At 42.9% G+C, this 18,975-nt stretch overlaps 1 protein-coding gene across 1 annotated transcript; it reads left to right on the top strand.

Moving 5' to 3' along the window:
* The first annotated feature begins 6,488 nt into the window (after positions 1-6,488).
* Positions 6,489-8,299, top strand: LOC116883201 (sperm motility kinase X-like). The gene has a single exon (XM_032884230.1). It carries the CDS (start codon positions 6,536-6,538, stop codon positions 8,297-8,299), a length of 1,764 nt encoding a protein of 587 aa, XP_032740121.1. The 5' UTR covers positions 6,489-6,535.
* Positions 8,300-18,975: the final 10,676 nt, after the last annotated feature.

Below are 18,975 nucleotides of genomic sequence, written 5' to 3'. Positions count from 1 at the left end.
TCTGTTCTTTGATATTTCATGAGTGATACTCTAATTCATGCTCGTCTATAACACACACAGAGGCTGCATGCAAAACTCCTACGTGAGGTTGGCCTCCTGAGCTGTTCAATAAGTTGCAAAATAGTGTTACGACTGAACATCTCACAATCCTCTGAGTTTCCCTCAGATGATGATGTGAGTTTGGTAAGCTCAAACATATGATTTCCTTGTTCTTTTACCAGTAAAATGAATTATAGTTATATCAGATGTCTTTACATTATGTACCGCATACACTAAGTATACAGAAGAGACAAATACCCACGTTTTACATAAGTAACAATGCAGATGCTTCTGAAAAGCCTGACTTTTACAGGAAGGACACCTTTACTATTGGTGACTTTTGAAAGTGTTTTGAAAAGAAATATTTGAACAAAAGATTCTTAATTTGTTTTTTCTACTATTTTTTAAAATCACTTTATATTACTTATACTTTTATATTGTATCTTATTGAATATGATTAAATAAATTTTCTCACACTTTGTCCTTTTCATTGGAAGTCTTCTTTGAAGACCTACCAAAATATAATATGCTTTCGGATGAATATTAAATTTGTAAAATAAAACACAAACCTGTTTATTTCTCCTATTCATAAAATGTAAAAGGTTTTAAAAATAAAATAATAATCTCCAAAAGAAATATGCTGTAGACAAGAAGAGGAACATGAATATATAATGAGGACCATGACTGCAATCATAAAAAGATTGAAATTAAGACTGGAACAGTGCTCCGGTTAACAGCAGGCACTGCTTTTGCACAGTGGCCAGAAACCATGCTGTGTGTCTCACAAACAACTCTAACTCTAGCTCCAGAGACACTGTAAAACCTGTGGCTTCCACCACCAACTCTAGTCATGTCTGCATACAACTACAAGCACAAACATGAACATGTAATTTAAATAATGATGATATTATTAACATTTTTTAAAATAATATATTTTGTTGAAATATTAAAGGCGTTAAGACAAGGGAAAATGTCCTCATTTGTTTGATACACTAACATCTCCATTGTCATTTCCAGTAAGAACTTGGAATGAGGTAGACACAAACTGTACCAGGACTTTAAATCCAGAAGCGTTCAAAACACAATACAGAGCTAAGATCACAAAAGGGGTCAAGGGAGCTCCAGTGCCCAAAGCTGCCCAGGGAAGACTTGAGGAGTAGCTTTAGCCTGGAAATGTACACTAAATCTTCATTTATGTCTTCACAGTTTTGGTTGGTGTTTGGTTGAGAACTTTTGTTCTATTTATCAAATCTTGGCGAGGAAAAGCTTGTTTTGTTTAACAAACCATGTGTGCCTCTGCCTTCGGGGTTGAGGATTCTAAGATGACTATTGATCAATTCTTTTCTCTATCATTTAGAAACTGTCAATCCTAGCTTTCTGTCTGGTGAGAAACTGGATGAAGACTCTATGGGAAAAACATGGGAAAGTCTCACCCCTAGGGGTGGTAGTCACACTGCAGTTTGGTCAAAGTGTGCCAGGGTCAGTGAGAAGTTAACATTTTATTCTTATGTGAGTCCAAGGAAAAGATCCATTTTTCTCCTGTGCAGTTGGGATAGCTTCCACAGACCAACAGTTGTTACAGAATGTTAGGGTCTAAGTGAAAAATGAACCAGGTTATCATTGACCAATACATAAATGTTAGCGTGTGCCCTTTAGTTTGTGTCATATTGAAAGCAAGCTGGAGTAATTTGGGAAAAAACTGAATTGAGTTTAGGTAAGGTCATGGAACCTTTTAATTGATTGATGACATAGAGTATAAGGTCATGGCTCTATATATGTATGTAACTGTATAATATTACAAACAATAAAGCAAACTAATACACTGTCCATAAACCAGTGTTGGATATCAGTTGTGAATCGTTTATTATAATTCATATGATACCACTCCTTATTTTTAAAGTACAAAGAGTCTTTATTGGGGTTTGAATATCTACTATAAAGAGAAGATCCTGTGCTTGAACATTGGTCTCTGGCATGTGACCCTGTTTTCTGAGGTTGTAGAAAATCTGAAAAACATAACCTAGCAGAAAGAAGTAGGTCATAGGAGATATAGGGACTGCTAACTGGATGTAACCATCTTCCTCAAGTCTCTACTGCCTCACTGACCTTAATCCTTTCCTATCTGGAGGACAGAAAATAAAGAATACCAGTGGATTGTGCCCAGCCCTCATTGGTCCATTTCAGCTCTGACCTCAAAAGGAACCATTGTGAGGTCATTTACTTCCTTAGTTACTGAAAACACATCCTGTCTGTACAGGGCATTAGCTGTTGGTTGGTGGCTGGGTTGGTTGGTTGGTTTGGTTGGTTGGTTGGTGGGTTGGTTGGATGATTGGTTGGTTGGTTGGTTGGTTGGTTGGTTGGTTGGTTGGACAGCAATTGCTTTTATACAGTTAGCCACTGAACTTGGATATTCATGAATTGTTGAATCTGAACACAGTGAGTTTTTCTCTATATTCCTATGTCTCACTTTAGACTTGTTGTCTGTATTTAAACTAAGTCTCTCTTCCTGTATATTTTTGTTTGAATATTGAATAGGAGAATTTTTCTTTGTTGATTTGATTTATCACTCGATTTTACATTGTCATATTTTACATGTATTTATTCCATGAACTAATTTTGAACAATAGTTTATGATAACTACACAGCACGAACAATCTCCTAGTGGCATTTCCAGACATGTACATGAAGAACTTTGACCATACTCCCATGATCACACTTTCCCTGCTTGTCCCTTTCAGGTTCCTCAGTTTTTCCCTTTTAGTTTGTTCCATTTCTTTCCAAGTACTGGCCCAATTGTTTCAAGTTCTCCTATTCAGAGGACTGATAGGCTACATTGGATGGTCTATTAAGGAAAGGCACCATCAGCTCTCTGTGATTTAGCAGGAAGCCTCCCCCTAGCCAGTTAACTTGGGATCTTCCTTGCAGTGCAAAAGTCATGACCCTATGCAAGCTACAAGGCAATGCTTAGATCCTAATTTTTTGACGATAACTATGAAAGTAGGTAGCTGCCAAGAAGAACCTTCCAAAGTGAGACATATGATATTATGACCCTTCATTTACCTGGGTCATTCTGTTGGCAGCTGTCATTCCATTGAATTGCTATCTTCTTCCTTCAGGAGAACAAATGTGACTCTGAAGCTAGTGTGGTACCAGGCACAGGAGGTGGGGCCAATAATGAATTTGAAGCAAAGGAACAAGCATGGGCCTTTGAGTCTTGCTGGCAAAACAGCTTAAAGTACATGTCCAGGAAAAAAAGTACCTAGTGCTGGAATGGTCTGCCCAGCATTCCACTGGACTCACTCAAACAACATTTAGAGAAAGAGAGGGAATTTTATATTGACAATGTGTCTCTCCAAATTTCCAAACCTAGGCTTGAATAAAACTCCTTCCACCATTCCTATAGTTTTTATCTGTTAGTGGAATGGGAGTGGAGAACAGAACCTTCATAGTCAAGCAACAAAGAGCCTTTCAGGATCCTTTTTGCTTTCCATGACATTGCTGAGGAAGGAGGGTGGTATTCCCTGGGACATTCAAAAATCAAATATCTGATTAGAGAGCTAACAAGTAGGACTTTGAAGCCCATGGCTGGACCATATCTGTACCTCCGTTTCATTGTTTGAAGGTTTAGCTTGTTAGCATTGCTAGGAAATGCTTTGTGTGCAATGTGTACACATGTGGTGTTTCTAGGTGACTATGAACATTTCAAGAGGGAATGTCCTTCCTTGACCTCTGCTAAACTGCAGTCCATTTCCTTTGGCATCTGTCATGGAGTTGGTTCTTAGTGAATCCTGTCAGATTCCTTTAATGTGTAATACTGATGAGTTGTGGTGAGAGGGGATAGCAGCATACATTCAAACACATGCAAATGGCTCACAACAGCCCTTGCACCTCTGTCATTAAGGTCATAATCTCATGTGTAAGCCCAATGGGTCTAAAGTTACTCTTTAGAGCTTTGGGAACATAGATCAAGCAAAAATACATAGCAGACACTTCTTTCTTTCATTTCACATGTGTTTTTGTTCCATGAGACAGACTCTCCTGGAGCACAGGCTGGAATCATCATTTCTGAGTATCCAAAGATTACTTGAAGTGATGATCTTCTTCCTCCACTTTCATAATTAACATGGGCTCATCTTTATGAGACTATCCTGACTTTAACTTTGTCCTATGTCTGTCAGAGGACCCTGAGGGACTCTCATCACTCTGAGTTCAGGTAGCTTACCCATGACTAGATTTTTCCTATGTGACTGTTTTGTGCCAATTCCTACTTCAACCTTCAACCCCAATTCAACAGCAGTAAGATGTGGATATACAAGAAAATGCTACAGGGCACAACATGTCACCTTCACCAAAAATAGACTGATCTCATACTTTTTCTTGACCCTCTGGGAATACGTACACAGGGTCACTTAGATTTAGAAAGCAGCCTTGGTACATAATTAATTTGTTGGGTACTTGTCTTTGTCTTGCTAACATCCTGATGCACAAGTAATCAACTTCTGTTGTTTTGAAGGTCAAACACAAGGCATTTTGTTTGAGAGCAGAAGGACCCAGAGTTCCAGAACAAGGCACCATCTACTACATCAGTTGTTTATAGGTTCCTGGCTTAAGGGTGTTTACTTGATCATTTGGAACATATCAGCTCACTGTTTCTAGATCTTGAGCTTTGGTCAGAAGTCTCAAGCCTGAGGGCAATATGGGATTAATGGTGTCATATTCCTCTCAGCCCCACAAATGGTAGTCTCATGCCCAGGGGTGCAATGAATAATAGCATTTTGTCACAACAATCAAGGTAGTCAGGACTTACAATCCTTTAGCAACCACTTGTCGGAGTTTAAAAAGTAAATAGAATACATTGAATATGGACATGAATTATTACAAACTTATGAAGTCTGGGGTCCATGTGAAAAGCAAGACAATGTCCATCAACTTGCCATTGAATATCAGAATCCATAAAAAACTGGAGTGCCAAAGCTCTGGCGTCCATTGTCATTCTCAGGATTCCTTGTTTGATTATTAATGACAAAAGTGTCCTTGTTAAAGATGGAGTGTTAAGTGTTTGAACATTGTTCCCACTAGGTGGTGCAATTTGGGGTTAATTATGGTCCTTGGGCAGGGGTACAAGGAGGAAGAAATGGGTCACTGGGTAACATTGGGGACAGACTCTTGAGTCAAACCTGCCCTCTAGTGCTCCAATGACCAAGACGAGCCTTCCTGTCCATGGAGACAGAAGCAGAGGGGAAGCAATGGGCCGTGCCTAGCCACAGTGTGGGCTGCTCTTTGCTCTGACCCCCCAAGGAACCCTGTGACAATGGATGGACACTGCCTACTTACAGCTCTGATTGAGGCTGCATTCTGTCCTTACAGGTACAGAAGCTGTTGCTTGGCTGGACAGAAATTAGAGTTTGAAGACACAGAAATTAGACTTGGACATTCAGGAGCTGTTGGACCCTGACATAGTGAGTTTCTCCAACTTTGGACACTTCAACTTGCTCTTTTTGACTTTGGTTTCTGTATTTGCTGGCTTGTTATGCATTTACATTTCCAGTTTTTTATTATCTTCTATTTCACGTTTTATTAAATTATGTTTGCTATGTTAGAGTATTCTATTTTTTCACTTCATATGTATGACAGTTTTGCATCCACACATGCCTTGAATACCATATCCCAGATGCATTCTGTGGAGGTCAGAAGAAGGAATCAGGTTTTCTGGGTCTGGAGTTACAGGTGGTTGTGAGTCTCTCACACCATCCCTAGGATTGATACAATAACATATTCACATAGCATAACTCAGTTGTATAAGAAAATAAAATCTCTCTATACCTGTCTATAGTTCCACTTCCCCGAAATGTGATTCCGTTGCTAACCTGACAGCTCATGGTAATAAAATTATATAGAAAGACTTGTATCACTATTTTAAGTGGTGTATACCACCTGTGAGTGTGCTGTATAGGTGCACTTAGAGTCCAGAGGTGTAGTAACCCCTGGAGCTGGGGTTAGGGTAGCTGTGGGCCACCTGTGTTCTGAGAACCACCTATAGGTCCTCTGCCTGAGTAGCCAAATTTGGGAACATCAGATGCAGATCGCCATCCTGCATAGTATGGGTTTTCGGGGATATGTTCTCTTTACACCTTCTCTTGATGCTGATATTCTAGATGCCTCTACTCAAAGTGCGTGCTGAGATCAGGAGAGAGAATGGTGAGCTTTTCCTATTTAGTGGCTTTTAGTGTCTAGGATTCTCTCAGTTTGCAGTTGGTCCATGACAACCACATCTATGTCATATTTTGCATCTGCTCCTTTGCAGTTGGTCCTTGTTCTTCCCTTCCCAAGTACGTAAAGTACATGGCTAGATTGTCTGATGTTTTTCTGAGCTTTTTTTCTCATCTCTTTAATGTAGGAATTTGAGCGTATCAACATATTCTGGGGCCTGATTTTAAATGTCTGTTTTATTTCTCATTGCAAGTTTCGTTCTAGCCAAATAAAGGAGGGCCTGATCATGGAGCAGGACCCAGAGAGCCGGGACTCTATCGAGAACTTTACCACTGACTATAAGATCATAAGAACCCTGGGAAGGGGACGATTTTCAGTGGTAAAAATGGCATACCACATCCCAACCCTCACCTGTGTAGCTATAAAAGTTCTCAAGAACACCGAGAAGTGCTCCTCAGTGATGAGCAGGGAAGTTGACATTCTAAAATCCCTGGGCCACCCTCATATCATCAAGGTGGTCGAAGTGGTCCAGACAAGAGAGGCCACCCACCTGGTCATGGAGCATGCCTCTCAGGGAGACCTACTGGACCGAATCCGGGAATGTGGATATTTAAAATCGTGGGAGGCCCGAAGAATGTTTAGACAGATATTAGAGGCAGTACAATTCTGCCATGACAATAATATTGTCCACCGAGACATAAAGGCCAACAACATTGTGATAGACGGAAGGGGGAATGCCAAGCTCTGTGATTTTGGCCTCGCTGCTAAAACACTTCCTGGGCAGAAGCTGATTGATTTCTGTGGCACACTGCCATACTGTGCGCCAGAATTCTTTGAAGCTGAGGAATATGAGGGCCGCCCAGTTGACGTATGGAGTGTAGGTGTCCTCCTCTTCTTCATGGTGACTGGGCACTTGCCTTTCCTAGGCAAGTCATTTGCAGAGGTGAGGAGACAAATCAGTTCAGCCAATTTCAGCATTCCGCCTCATGTTGCCAACGATATTTTCAATGTTATAGTGGAAATGCTGATGATAAATCCCAGCAGGAGGCCCAGCATCCAGCAAATTATGATGCGCCCCATGATCAAAGACAGCCAGGCCTACTCACCACCGACATCCATACAGACGTTCACAGCAACACCAAGCCCTAGCATCATCAAAGCCATGAGAGTCATGAGGCATACACCTGAGAAAAGCACTGAGTCTCTGATAGACCAAAATATCAATGAGGTGCTGGCAACACACTTGATTCAACAGCACAAGCCACTCAGGAAAGTCTGCACATACCACCAAGTGGAGCCAGGTCTAGAAGATCTTTACTCCTTCCCTCGTTTTCTTAAGAGAGAGGGACCTCTTCTCTCCTCCTTCACCTTGTCCTCACATTCATCCAATATGCGGGAGAAGGAGGATAGGAAGAATTCCAGGAAGGTTGTCAGAAGCCATGCTATGGGCTACCAGCAAACAAGGACCAACACTCTCCAGCCCGACCTCCTGGACTGTCCTATAGCTGAAGAATTCAAGGATAACAGGCTGCAAACCAGGAAGACATTCTCAGACTCCAAGACTGTGTTGTCTTGTAGTCTAACTGAACATATCCAGTCACCTCGACTTCAATACACCTATTCCACTACAGCAGACAGGAATGTGTCCTCCTTCATACCGCCACATGATTTCTGTGCATCACTGCAGACACCTAAGGGCATAAGCCTTGCAGGCTGCTCTGGAGATACCTGGCAGAGAGAGACACTCGTGGACGAAAACACCTTCATCAAGGAAGAGGCCATGGTTCATGAAGATACCGTCAGTAGTGGCCAGCCACAAGTTCCTTGCCCAGCTTCCCGTCGGGGATGGCGTCACCACTGGAAGGAGTTTAAAAAGACAATTAGTAGAAGCCTTCGAAACCTGTGCTGCTGTCTGCCACCACCATCGGAAAATCAAGTCTCCCGCAATAACTTGGCTCTCAGGAAGAGAGGAGAACATTGTGTCACCCACAGGACGAGGTGGGTGCATGTCCTCATTCATTTCATCCATATTCCCTCTTGTCCTTTGTGACAAATGATGATGGTCCTTGAGGCACACAGAAACTTGACAAACTGCAACTTCAGAAAGATTAAGTCCATAGAAACCCCTGAAGGGTGATCTGATGCTTCGTGAGTCATAAGGGGAATCAGAGACACTGATTAAAGCAGGACGAGAGGGAGGTGGGGGCATGCCCAAGTGGGGAGAGAGTCCTAAGACAACCAGTGGGGTGCTATGGCCCTCTATAGAAAGCACAGGAAGTTCTCTGTTTCTCAACGACACCAAGAGCCTCTTTTCTGTGTCTTTTTCTTTTCAAGTCCTGAAGAACAGCAGCCTCAGCTCCATGGCTTTTAAGCCAGTGGTGGGCGTTGGCCTGGCTGAAAATTATACAGTCTCAGAGGAGCCAGGCCAGACGCCCAGGTGCCTGTGTGCTTGCAGGCCCCTTCTCCAGAGGAAGAGCTGTGCACAGCACAGCAAGGTCTCCCCAGGTAAACCCCAGGCCGGAAGGCCTGCCTTTTCACTGGGTCTGGCTCAGAAGGGAGGGTGAAGTAGCACAGTGCCCTAAAAGTGTCAGTGGATCAGTAGCCCTCTGCCCTCTCTTCTAGCATAGGTAAACATCAGAGGTTGTTCTGTGGGACTGTGCTGTTCTTTGCTTCCTGTTTCTTGCAGAGAACATGGTCTTCATCATGAAGTAGACTTCTCAGAAAAGTCTCCCTAGTCAGCCCATCAGACCTGAGCTAAAATGGGTTCCCAGGTTGAATATGAGGCCTGTATGTCTCCTCTGAAGGGAATCCTCCTGTCAAACTTTGACCAGACCCTCACCCACCCCTACTGCCCTGCAAAAGATATCACAGTTTATATTGCTTGAGTCCTCAGACCCAACTCAGGGTAAAGCTTACAAAACCCATACTGTGGAGTGACTCCCAAGGCAGCTGTGCCCTCTGTCTCACCAGTTCTGCCCTGTAATTACTCACCTCTCTATGTTTGCTCCCTCAAGGCCAACTTTCAAATGTGTAACAGGATTCCTACCAGTGTCACAGCCTCCTCGAAGGAGGAGGGGCAGGTGTCATGAGCAGAGTCAAAAGAACAACTTAATGATGGAGCAGCAAACTGGTGTGGCCCTACCTCATGCCAGCTTCAGGCCTCCACCTGGAGTGTGCATTCCACTGGATAAATCTACCCAGGCTGCTTCCATTAACCTGAGAATTTGCACACTGCTTTTTTATGCCCAGTTAAACAGCCTTGCAATTCCTTTGTGAGAGCTTCTGGGAAGCTTTCCCTGTCCCTCCTACTGTTACATTTGTTAAGATGTCATCTCCTGTGTTCTTTTTAACTAGACTGTACCAACATCTTCCACAGCATGAGGTGTACAGAATACCATATGACTGACATGGAGGGTCCCTCTGACCCAATGTCTCTCTTAATCTGTTCAAAGGACATCAAGGATCCTGGCATAGTAATCCTGCAGTGATATGTGCTGAGTTTAACAGCATGTCCCTATCGTACTCCACCATTGGGATCACATACATATTTCTCATGTGCTTTATCCCCTGAGCTACACGAAATTCTCTTAGGACAGACACTCTTTTCTCTCTAATTTGAGTTGGAAAGCATATTATATTCCACTCTGGAGCAAGAAGAGCACTATATGAACTCGTGTATCTGAATCCACAACGCACAAGTCTGGGAAAGTTCATTAAAGGGGTTCTTTGCTGGCCTCTAGCACTGAACCAGCTTAGCTACTCAGACAAAACCATGGAAAACCTCTCACAGACCCTGGCCAGCCCAGGTTTTAAGAGTTGGCCTCACACCCTGATGATTCCTTGTCCTCCATACACTGACATGTAGAAGCCCAGGTGAGTCTATATCTCTGTCAGTGTGTCTGTCTTTACTTTTACATGAACTACTTCCATGTAGGTGGGTCTCAATGGATATTTCTTATACTGGACTCCTAGAGAGCCACGTACCCCTCAGGATGGCCTTAAGTGGAAAACACAAAATAGAAACATCAAATATAAAATCCCAATTGATGGAAATAGATTCACAAAATTAAAAACCAACAGATGAAAAACACTAACCACTCCAATAAAAATCCTTAATTTATCACTCTTAATTGTAACAGAGTCACAGGTGTATGCTAAGGGAACATATTCCACGTACATTAAACACAAGAAATTGGTTCTTACTTTCTGATATGTTTTTGTAAATTAAGCATACTTTCATTTTTTTTCTGACATATTTTTTTTTCTATTTTGGAATAGTGTTGCTATGCTGCTTTTAGTGTTCACACAGTCAAACCTAAAATTCAGAGAGAATACCACTCGGGATACAATGAAAGCCCAGGCTACCTTTGTCTTCCTCTTGATCTTGCTGCCTCTGTTCCTCCTTTAGTGTAATGCTATGCTGTGAACATTTCTGTTTTCATCAAGGTCTCTTAAATCCCAACAGGCCACCTTGTAGCCAAAGATTACCTTGAGCACGATCCTCTTCTTCCTGTCTCTGATTCTGCATTGTAGAAGTTTCAGTTCTGAGCCACTCCACCCTGTCAAGTAACACAACTTCAAGGCCAGCATAGGCAAGAGGAAGTACCAAGCTGAGTGCAATCCTGTCAGAAAAAGGACATTCTAAATATTTTTACCTGGCAGATCTGGTCTCTGCATCTGGGGAGATGGATGTTGGGTAAAGTGTCACAGTGCAACAAAAGGACTCTGGACATCAGACAAGGAAGAATCATGGTGTCATCTTAGGCCTTGAGGTTAACAGAGGCAGGTGTGGCAGATTGATGGCCTGAGATTACTGACATATTACTCTGTCTCAATATTGAGGTAAAAAAAGCAGTTGATGATTATTCCTGGGCTCCAGGTATGAGGACAAACAGACAGACACCAACACACAAACACACAAACACACACACATGCACACGCGTGCGCACACACACACATACACACACACACACACACACACAGAGAGAGAGAGAGAGAGAGAGAGAGGGAGAGAGAAAGAGAGAGAGCGGTAACTCTGAGGTAATGTATGTATCATGCACACATTAACTCTTTATAGATCTATCTAGACTTTTCCAACTATGGACTGTCTAAATTTTACAGTCATGTCTGTCTATTTCTTGGCCAGTGAACATAAACCTAAGTCCCATTGCAAAAAACCTACCAGGGTTTTCTAATGATGAATATTTTTTTCTTTCTCTTGTTTGACTCCAGTTTTCTTTATGCAGTCCAGGCAGACAAGGACTTTTGATCCTGCTGGACAACGGACTGGACACAATGAGTGGTCTGATGAGTGGACCCTTGGACCATTTGGGACTCACCTGGACTAAAATCCATGTATAACAAAAGGGTCTCCAACATCCTGCTCCTTCCACTATGAGGGCAGATGAAAGGAAGATGCTCCGAGATATAGTTTTCTTGTGGCTTTTTTTCTTTGTGTTTTTAATTGAAGCTTGTAAGGTTTGCCTTTTATTCCTCTTATTTGTATATAATTTTGTTCATACATTTGTATTTATCTAATATTTTAATGTTTTAATTGAAACAGTGACATCACCTCCCTCTTTTGTACCTCCTCTCCATCCTCTCCCAGCTATCCTATATCAAACATTTCTCATGCCTTCACTCTTAAGTTGATGGACTCCTCTATGTGCTTAAATTTGTTATATATTTTTACATATCTTGTGTATCCACAAATAAATATAAATATACCTGCAGAGCCCATATTTGTTGCTTGTGTATATATTTGTTCAAGACTGACTACTCTGTATTTGACAACATAGTACTTTCTATTTTTACCTTTTGATATTTTCTCTTCCCCATCTTAAAATTCTTTTTCTGGCTAATGGTTTCTTGCCACTTTTATTTAACCTAAATTATTTATTTCCTTCTTTTGCCTCCTTTCTATACTCCCCCCCATCTTTGATTCTACTACAAAAGAAAAAAAAAAAAGAAAGGCCAAATTTAACAAAACTAAAAAATCTGGAGGAAATGGACAGTTTTCTAGACAAATACCAAGTACCAAAGATAAACAAGGAACAGATAAACCATCAAAATTACCTCATAACTCCTAAAGAATTAGAACCAGTTATTAAAAGTCTGTGAATCAAAAAGAGCCCACCACAAGATGGGTTTAATGCAGAATTCTATCAGACCTTAATAGAAGACCTCATACCAATACTCTCCAAACCATTCTACAAAATAGAAATGGAGAAAGCACTACCAAATGCCTCGTGTACAGTGAGACTTGCCTATCACTTCTGGTTCACTGTTAGTAAAATCAATGTCCACCTTATTTTATTGCCAGAAATATTTAGGTGGCAGCTGATGACCAAATGCAGATGTTTCAATGTTTTTTTCAGATTTGTTGGTATAAATGCATGGTGCCTGCAGTGGTCAGAAGAGGGTGACAGATAAACCTAGAACTGGAGTTACAGAGTTTGCTTATCCATCTCCTGGTGGACTCTGGAAACTCTTGCTCTGCAAGAGGAGCTGGTGTACTTAACTGCAGAGCCCATCTCTCCAGCCGCTAAACACAGATATTTTTATTAATAGCTTCATAGGAAAGTCAGATGTTGTGAGCATCAATGATCTAGGCTCCCAGCAGAATGTGGGGGTGGGCTCTAAACATTTCCCAGATGTGATTGGTTGCCTACTTTCTCATTAAGCTGTCCATGGCATGATCTGGCTGTTTTCACAGGGTCTCCTAGCTCAAGATGCTTTCACACTCACTCTGTAGCAGAGGATGACCCTGAATTTCTGATGGACTGCCTCTGCCTTCCAGGTGCTGGACCACCATATCTGGTTTAGCTCTTACTTCTTAGAGCAGAAACAAATGCAGGGAAATGAGAGGGGTGCTGGAAATCACTGTGTATGAAGGAACTCAGGAGGTGAGGCTCAGAGATAGAGGGATGATGGAGCCTTAGGAAATGCCAGCCCTACCATTCCAATGTACCCCATAGCTCCCAGAGGATGAAAGGAACATCTTCCAGGCTGACCTATATCTTGTTGACACTGTCTAGCCAGATGGTTCAAGAAAGCCCCTTCATTTCCATCTCTACCAAAGCCCAATTTGTGGCCACCCCAGAGGCACTGGAGTAGGGGAACCTCTATCCTGTTCCTTCTACCTCTGAGCCTGCCATTCCCCCACACAGAAAAGAAGGGAGAGGAGGAATCCTACTCTTTGTCTCTGGTAAGAAGATAGAAAGATACCCTTGTTCCTAAACACTCGTCTTCCTGGAAGGGGCAAGGGCAGAGGCACAGCAGAAGGCCCAGGTAGAAAGGGCATGAGTTAGCTCCTGCCTCTCTACCTATGTCCACAGTTCAGTAGAAACTCTGCTCTACCTAACGCATTGGGACAGACTCTATGGTTTGGACACAGCAGCTAAAATGATGGCTTCCAACGCTCTCCTGTCGAACATACTAGAAAAAAAAACCCAAAAACTAAAAATCTTCCTAATGCTACTGATTTTAAACCAGGAACTAAGATGAAAAATACTCTTATAGAAACAACTGATTCAAGGATATTAGGTATATAAGGTTTCACATAGCCCAGAGTCTCCTCAAACTTGGTAGGTAGCTGAGGCTGTTCTTGAACTTATGACCCTCCTAAGCTCACCTCTTGAGTAGGGGGTGGAGGGATGTGCTACCATACCCAGCCAACACAAGTTCCATACAGCAGACATTTCCAGACTGAGTACTGTTCATGACTGGCCTGGGGCAGCTGATCATCTCAACCATCACTGTCACATCGCTTCAGTCTTGAATCTGAACTGGTCAAGGTGCATCTCCAGAACACAGCTGTGCTTGTAAGTGTTCACTGAACTTGCATTTCTAGCATTGGATTGAAACTGTCTAGCAGGGCTAGAGGGATGGCTCAGCACTTAAGAACTCTTGCTGCTTTTAAGATAAGTTCCAAGTCCTCACATGGGGTGAGTCACGACTGCCTGTAACACTAGCTAAACACACACACACACACACACACACACACACACACACACACACACACACACACACACACAGTAAATCTCTAAGAGATAACGTCAAGGTTGGTCTGGAATGTCGCACAGTTGGTAGAGTCCTTGCCCAGCATGCCAAAAGGCCTGTGTTTGTTCCCAGCATGTACCAATGTGATGATACATGTCTATGACTCAAGCACTTGTGGGCAGAAATAGAGGATCAGAAATTCAAAGTTATCATTAGCAACAAAGTGAGTGTGAGGTCAGCCTTCGATATATGAGCCCCTGCCTCAAGAAGAAAACAAAATGTCATGCAAGCCATGTGTGCTCGTCCCAATGCATGTGGCCCCAGCATTTTACTCTGTGAGAATTTTTAACTCACAGGGGCACAGAATCATCAGAGAGATGAACTGAGAGATTTCTTCAAGTTAACTCTGACTGTAAATGTAAGATGGCTTGGATCTGGGTTGCCCAAAGAAAGCCAAGGATTATTCTCAGCTACAGTACAAAGTCAGTTTATTGAAAGGTAGCTTATAGTCAGTGATGTCTACAGAAGCATAAATACCCTGGAACGTCACAAAGGTGAGACAAGGGAGAAGGAGGTTACTGTATGTTAAACTGATTAAATAATTACTGAAAGCTTGGTCATCATGTTTTAAATATCTGATCATTTTTAGTTACATATCTGTGCATGATGTGTGCCCATGAGTATAGGTGTTTGTAGAGACCTTAGGTGTTGGAACCCCTGTAGCTGGAGTTGGTAGACATGGGAGTTGGGAACTGAGCATGTCCTCAACAAAAGTAGTATGAGATCTTAACCAATGAGCCATTTCTCCACCCCATCATCATTAATCCTTAAAAACTTTTGGTCCTGGACACCCGTATTAAGGTGAGCTGCTTGGGAATGAGGTTGTTTTCCTATTAAAATGTCAAGATCTGCTTAACTATGTTTCCAAAGGCATTTTTCTTTTAGCAAAGTTTCCCCCTATAAAGGTCTATAATGAGGTCATATATAATATACATTTTATTTGTGTGCAGTAGAGAAGAATCAAATGAAAGGGAAGGTCCCAAAGCCACACTGGACAGCCATATGCACAGAGACAGATTACACAGTCCGGGGACCCACAGCAGAAGGGCAGACAAAAACACAGCCTGCAATATTAGCACCGTGAGCTTTTAACTAGTTAGGGCTCAGGACTCTGCTGGGATGTCCAACCTGTGCCTCTAAGAACAAACAAACAAAAAACCTCTGTACAACGCAGCCACCTACTGGAGTAATACTGTAATCTGTAATAATACTCAGTAATAATACTGGAAACCTGGCCATCTCAAACAATAATCTTATGTAGTGCTGCCCCCTGCTGGAGGACAGAGAGTCTGGCTTGGTTGGGTGCCTTCTAAGGCTTCCAAGCCGACCACACTAAGACAGAAAGAGAAAGCATGTATTTTCTCTGTGACTTGGCAGACAAAGGCCATATAACACTGGCATGGCTAAGACTGAGGCTACTGTCACCAGGATGTGCCCAGCACAGTGACCTGGGACTCATCTATCACCACTGATGGACTTTCCTCCTCCCGGGGACTGAGAGTACTGTCCTGTCTACTAGGTCTCTTCTTCTCCCAGTTCATCAGGCAAGGATGCCCTGATGAAGCAGTCTTAGCCTCACCTGCCTTTCAATCATGTACCTTACAGAAATGCATGCTTCTAAAGACAGGGTTAGTAACCGAGGCTGAACAGTTTTTTTTCTTCTGGTCTCTTCTTTGTGTGCAGCTAAGCAGATCTCATTTGGTTTGAGCAAAGACTTTCACCCACCTCTTTTTTTTTTTAAAAAAAAAATCAACCCTATTGTCCCTGCTTTATAATTTCCCTCCCCTTTGAAGCCATGGTATTGCTGTCTGTGGCACTTGTTCAGAGCAGGCTCTATGCACATATCAAATCATCTTCCTCCACCAGCAAACAGTATTGCCCTCTCTGAGATGACAGCAAACCTCTGCTTCATGTTGTCATGTGTACACAAAGAAACAACAATGCCATGGACCTAGCAATGCCAAACCAGTCTGCTCTAGACCAAAGCTGGAGGCACACTGAGAGATAGGTGTGCTGTCCCATCACCTGCCTGGGACTTGAACCCCACCTTGGGACTCATGGGCACTTGGTTAGGAATGGGCAAGGAGGGGTGAGTCTTCCTTTACTGTGTTTAGAGAGAATCAAAGCCAAGATGCTGGGCTGAGTGCTGGGGCTACTGAAGCCTCATCATCAGTGGGTGGAGCACCTGTGGGTTCCCAAGACCTGAAGGACCGTGGTGGAGTAGGGCCTGTTCCTTCCCTCCTGTAGCTGTAGAGGGATATGGCTGTAAGAGCTATGTCTGGCAGGGGAATCTCTGGGTGATCACATGTACTGAAGGGCCTGGAGTGGCCAGTGATGCAACTGGAAATGAGATGATCGAGTTGCCCAGCTCTCTTGGAGGTTACAAAGGATCTTCCCCTTTGTGTGACCATCCATGACCACTGTTCTCTGCAGCACCCCCTGGGAACGTACAGAAGACATTTCAGCCCAGGAAGGCAAAGCTTCTGAAAGTCTTGCTTCCATGGGGATGGCGTCTGTACTCCTTGGTGCTAGCCTTTTGAATCTGTCTACATCTTCATCTCCTGTATGATTCTCTAATCCTGTATGTTTTTCTAATGAATAAGGAAAGGTTTTTATAACTGTAATAATGGGCGACACAAAATTAAAGAATGATGTAAACTGTGGTTGCCTCCAAAGGGTGCCTCATATTTTAAATGTGTATGCATTTCTGGGAAGGGGTGTTTTGCACACACACACATGCATGTAGAGACAGGAGGACACCCTTAGGTGTCAGGTGCACAAACACAAATCATTCACATTCTTTGAGACAGGGTTCCTCATTGGCCTGGAGCTCATGAATTTGGCCAGGCTAGCTGGTCAGTAAGCCCAACAGATCTTCCTATCTCTGCCTCCCCAGTGTGTAAATAACAAGTGTATGCCACCATGCCCAGCATTTTTACGTAAGTTATGGGTCTTCCTTTTTAAAGATTTATTTTTATTTATATGAGTATACTGCAGCTGTCTTCAGACACACACTACAAGAGGGCATCGGATCCTATTAAAGATGGTTGTGGCCACCATATGGCTGCTGGGAATTAAACTCAGGACCTCTAGAAGAGCAGTCAGTGCTCTTAGCCACTGAGCCATTTCTCCAGCCCAAGGTATGGGTGGAGACGCTTGGACAAAAAGCACTTTCCTGACTGAGCTATCCCCTAATGCCTACTTTGTATGGACTCCAGCATGGTCATTAGCTCCCATCTTTTGTTAGCCCATCATCCATTTCTGTTCCCTGAGCACTCTCTGGCTTTCTGAAATGAGTTCCAGATGCTGGAGATGCTGAGACAAACAACAGAACCCTTCACTCCAGGAGCTGCAGACAGGCAGAGTCACTGAGGGTAAGGGCTGCCAGGACTGGGGAATGTGGGCAAAGGTGGTCAAGGAACAGGCACAAGATGTGCTGAGTAGGAGGAAGGACAAGCACTTAACCTTCCAAGTGCACTCTGTCTGTATGTGAAGGGTCATTTGTCTATTACCACCCTCTTCTCCTGACCAGTCCATCCTCTAGATATCTATGAGGTTGCCCTCTCTGACTGGAACCTCATCAGCACTTCAGACTCACCTGTTCCACGATTCATTGAGTTTTCTGTGTCAACCATTCACCAGCAGCTCCAGAATGCTTAAGACTCTACTGGTATATTTCTCTCTTTGAGCTGCTTTTTAAAATTATTATTATTACTGCTTCTGTGTATGGTGTGTGTGTGTCTGTGTGTGTGTGTGTGTGTGTGTGTGTGTGTGTGTGTGTGGGCACCCACGTGCAAGAACAAAGGTACATATATGTGCACATAGATTGGGGTATACATGCATGTGGAAGTTAGAGGTCAATCTCCAGTTCTCCAGCATCATTCCCCTGGTGCCATGCACCTTGGTTTTTTGAGACAGGATCTATCCCTGGCCTGGATCTCAGGTTTTGGACTAAGCTGGCTGCCTAGCATGTCACACATGTACACACAAGCGCGTGCGCGTGCACACACACACACACACACACAAACACACACACGAGAACACATGGATGCCCACGTCTGCCTAGCAATCACTAGGATTCCCACATCTCACCATGCAGCATACCCAGCTGCTCCATGTTGGGAATTGTGCCCCACACAAACTCACTTCAGTCCACATCTCATCGTTCACGTGACTGTTAGAGTGACCCAGAATCAAAACCAAACAAGTCATTACCTGTTTGAATTCCTTGTTCTCCCATCTCATCCAAACATAACTATCTCTGCAAGTTCAAAACGAGGATACTCTTTGTGACTCTATCTGGGGACCCTAAGATATCTGTTTTGAAATTATCACAGCCATTTAAAAATAACATTAACAACAAAGTCTTATTCGTGGCTACTTAACTGCAGTTCAAAAACTCAATGTAGGGTTAGAGGATTTAGCTCAGTGGTAGAGCGCTTGGGTTCAGTCCTCAGCTCGGGAAAAAAAAAGAAAAAACAAACAAACAAACAATCAAAAAACACTCAATGTAAAGTGAAACTTCAAAACAACCAAGAAAAAAAAAAAAAAAGCTAAGTTAACCACGCCCTTGGTACCAGGATATGCCCAGAAATCTGTTCTGATCCACGATTCACTCCTAGTCGTACTCATGGAAAGAAACAGTTCTTTTACACACTGTTCGAC

Source organism: Rattus rattus, chromosome 14 (assembly GCF_011064425.1).
Source record: "Rattus rattus isolate New Zealand chromosome 14, Rrattus_CSIRO_v1, whole genome shotgun sequence".
NCBI classification, from domain to species: Eukaryota; Metazoa; Chordata; class Mammalia; order Rodentia; family Muridae; genus Rattus; species Rattus rattus.
Note: the sequence above shows the minus strand (reverse complement) of the source record. Positions and strands in the feature narration are given on the sequence as shown.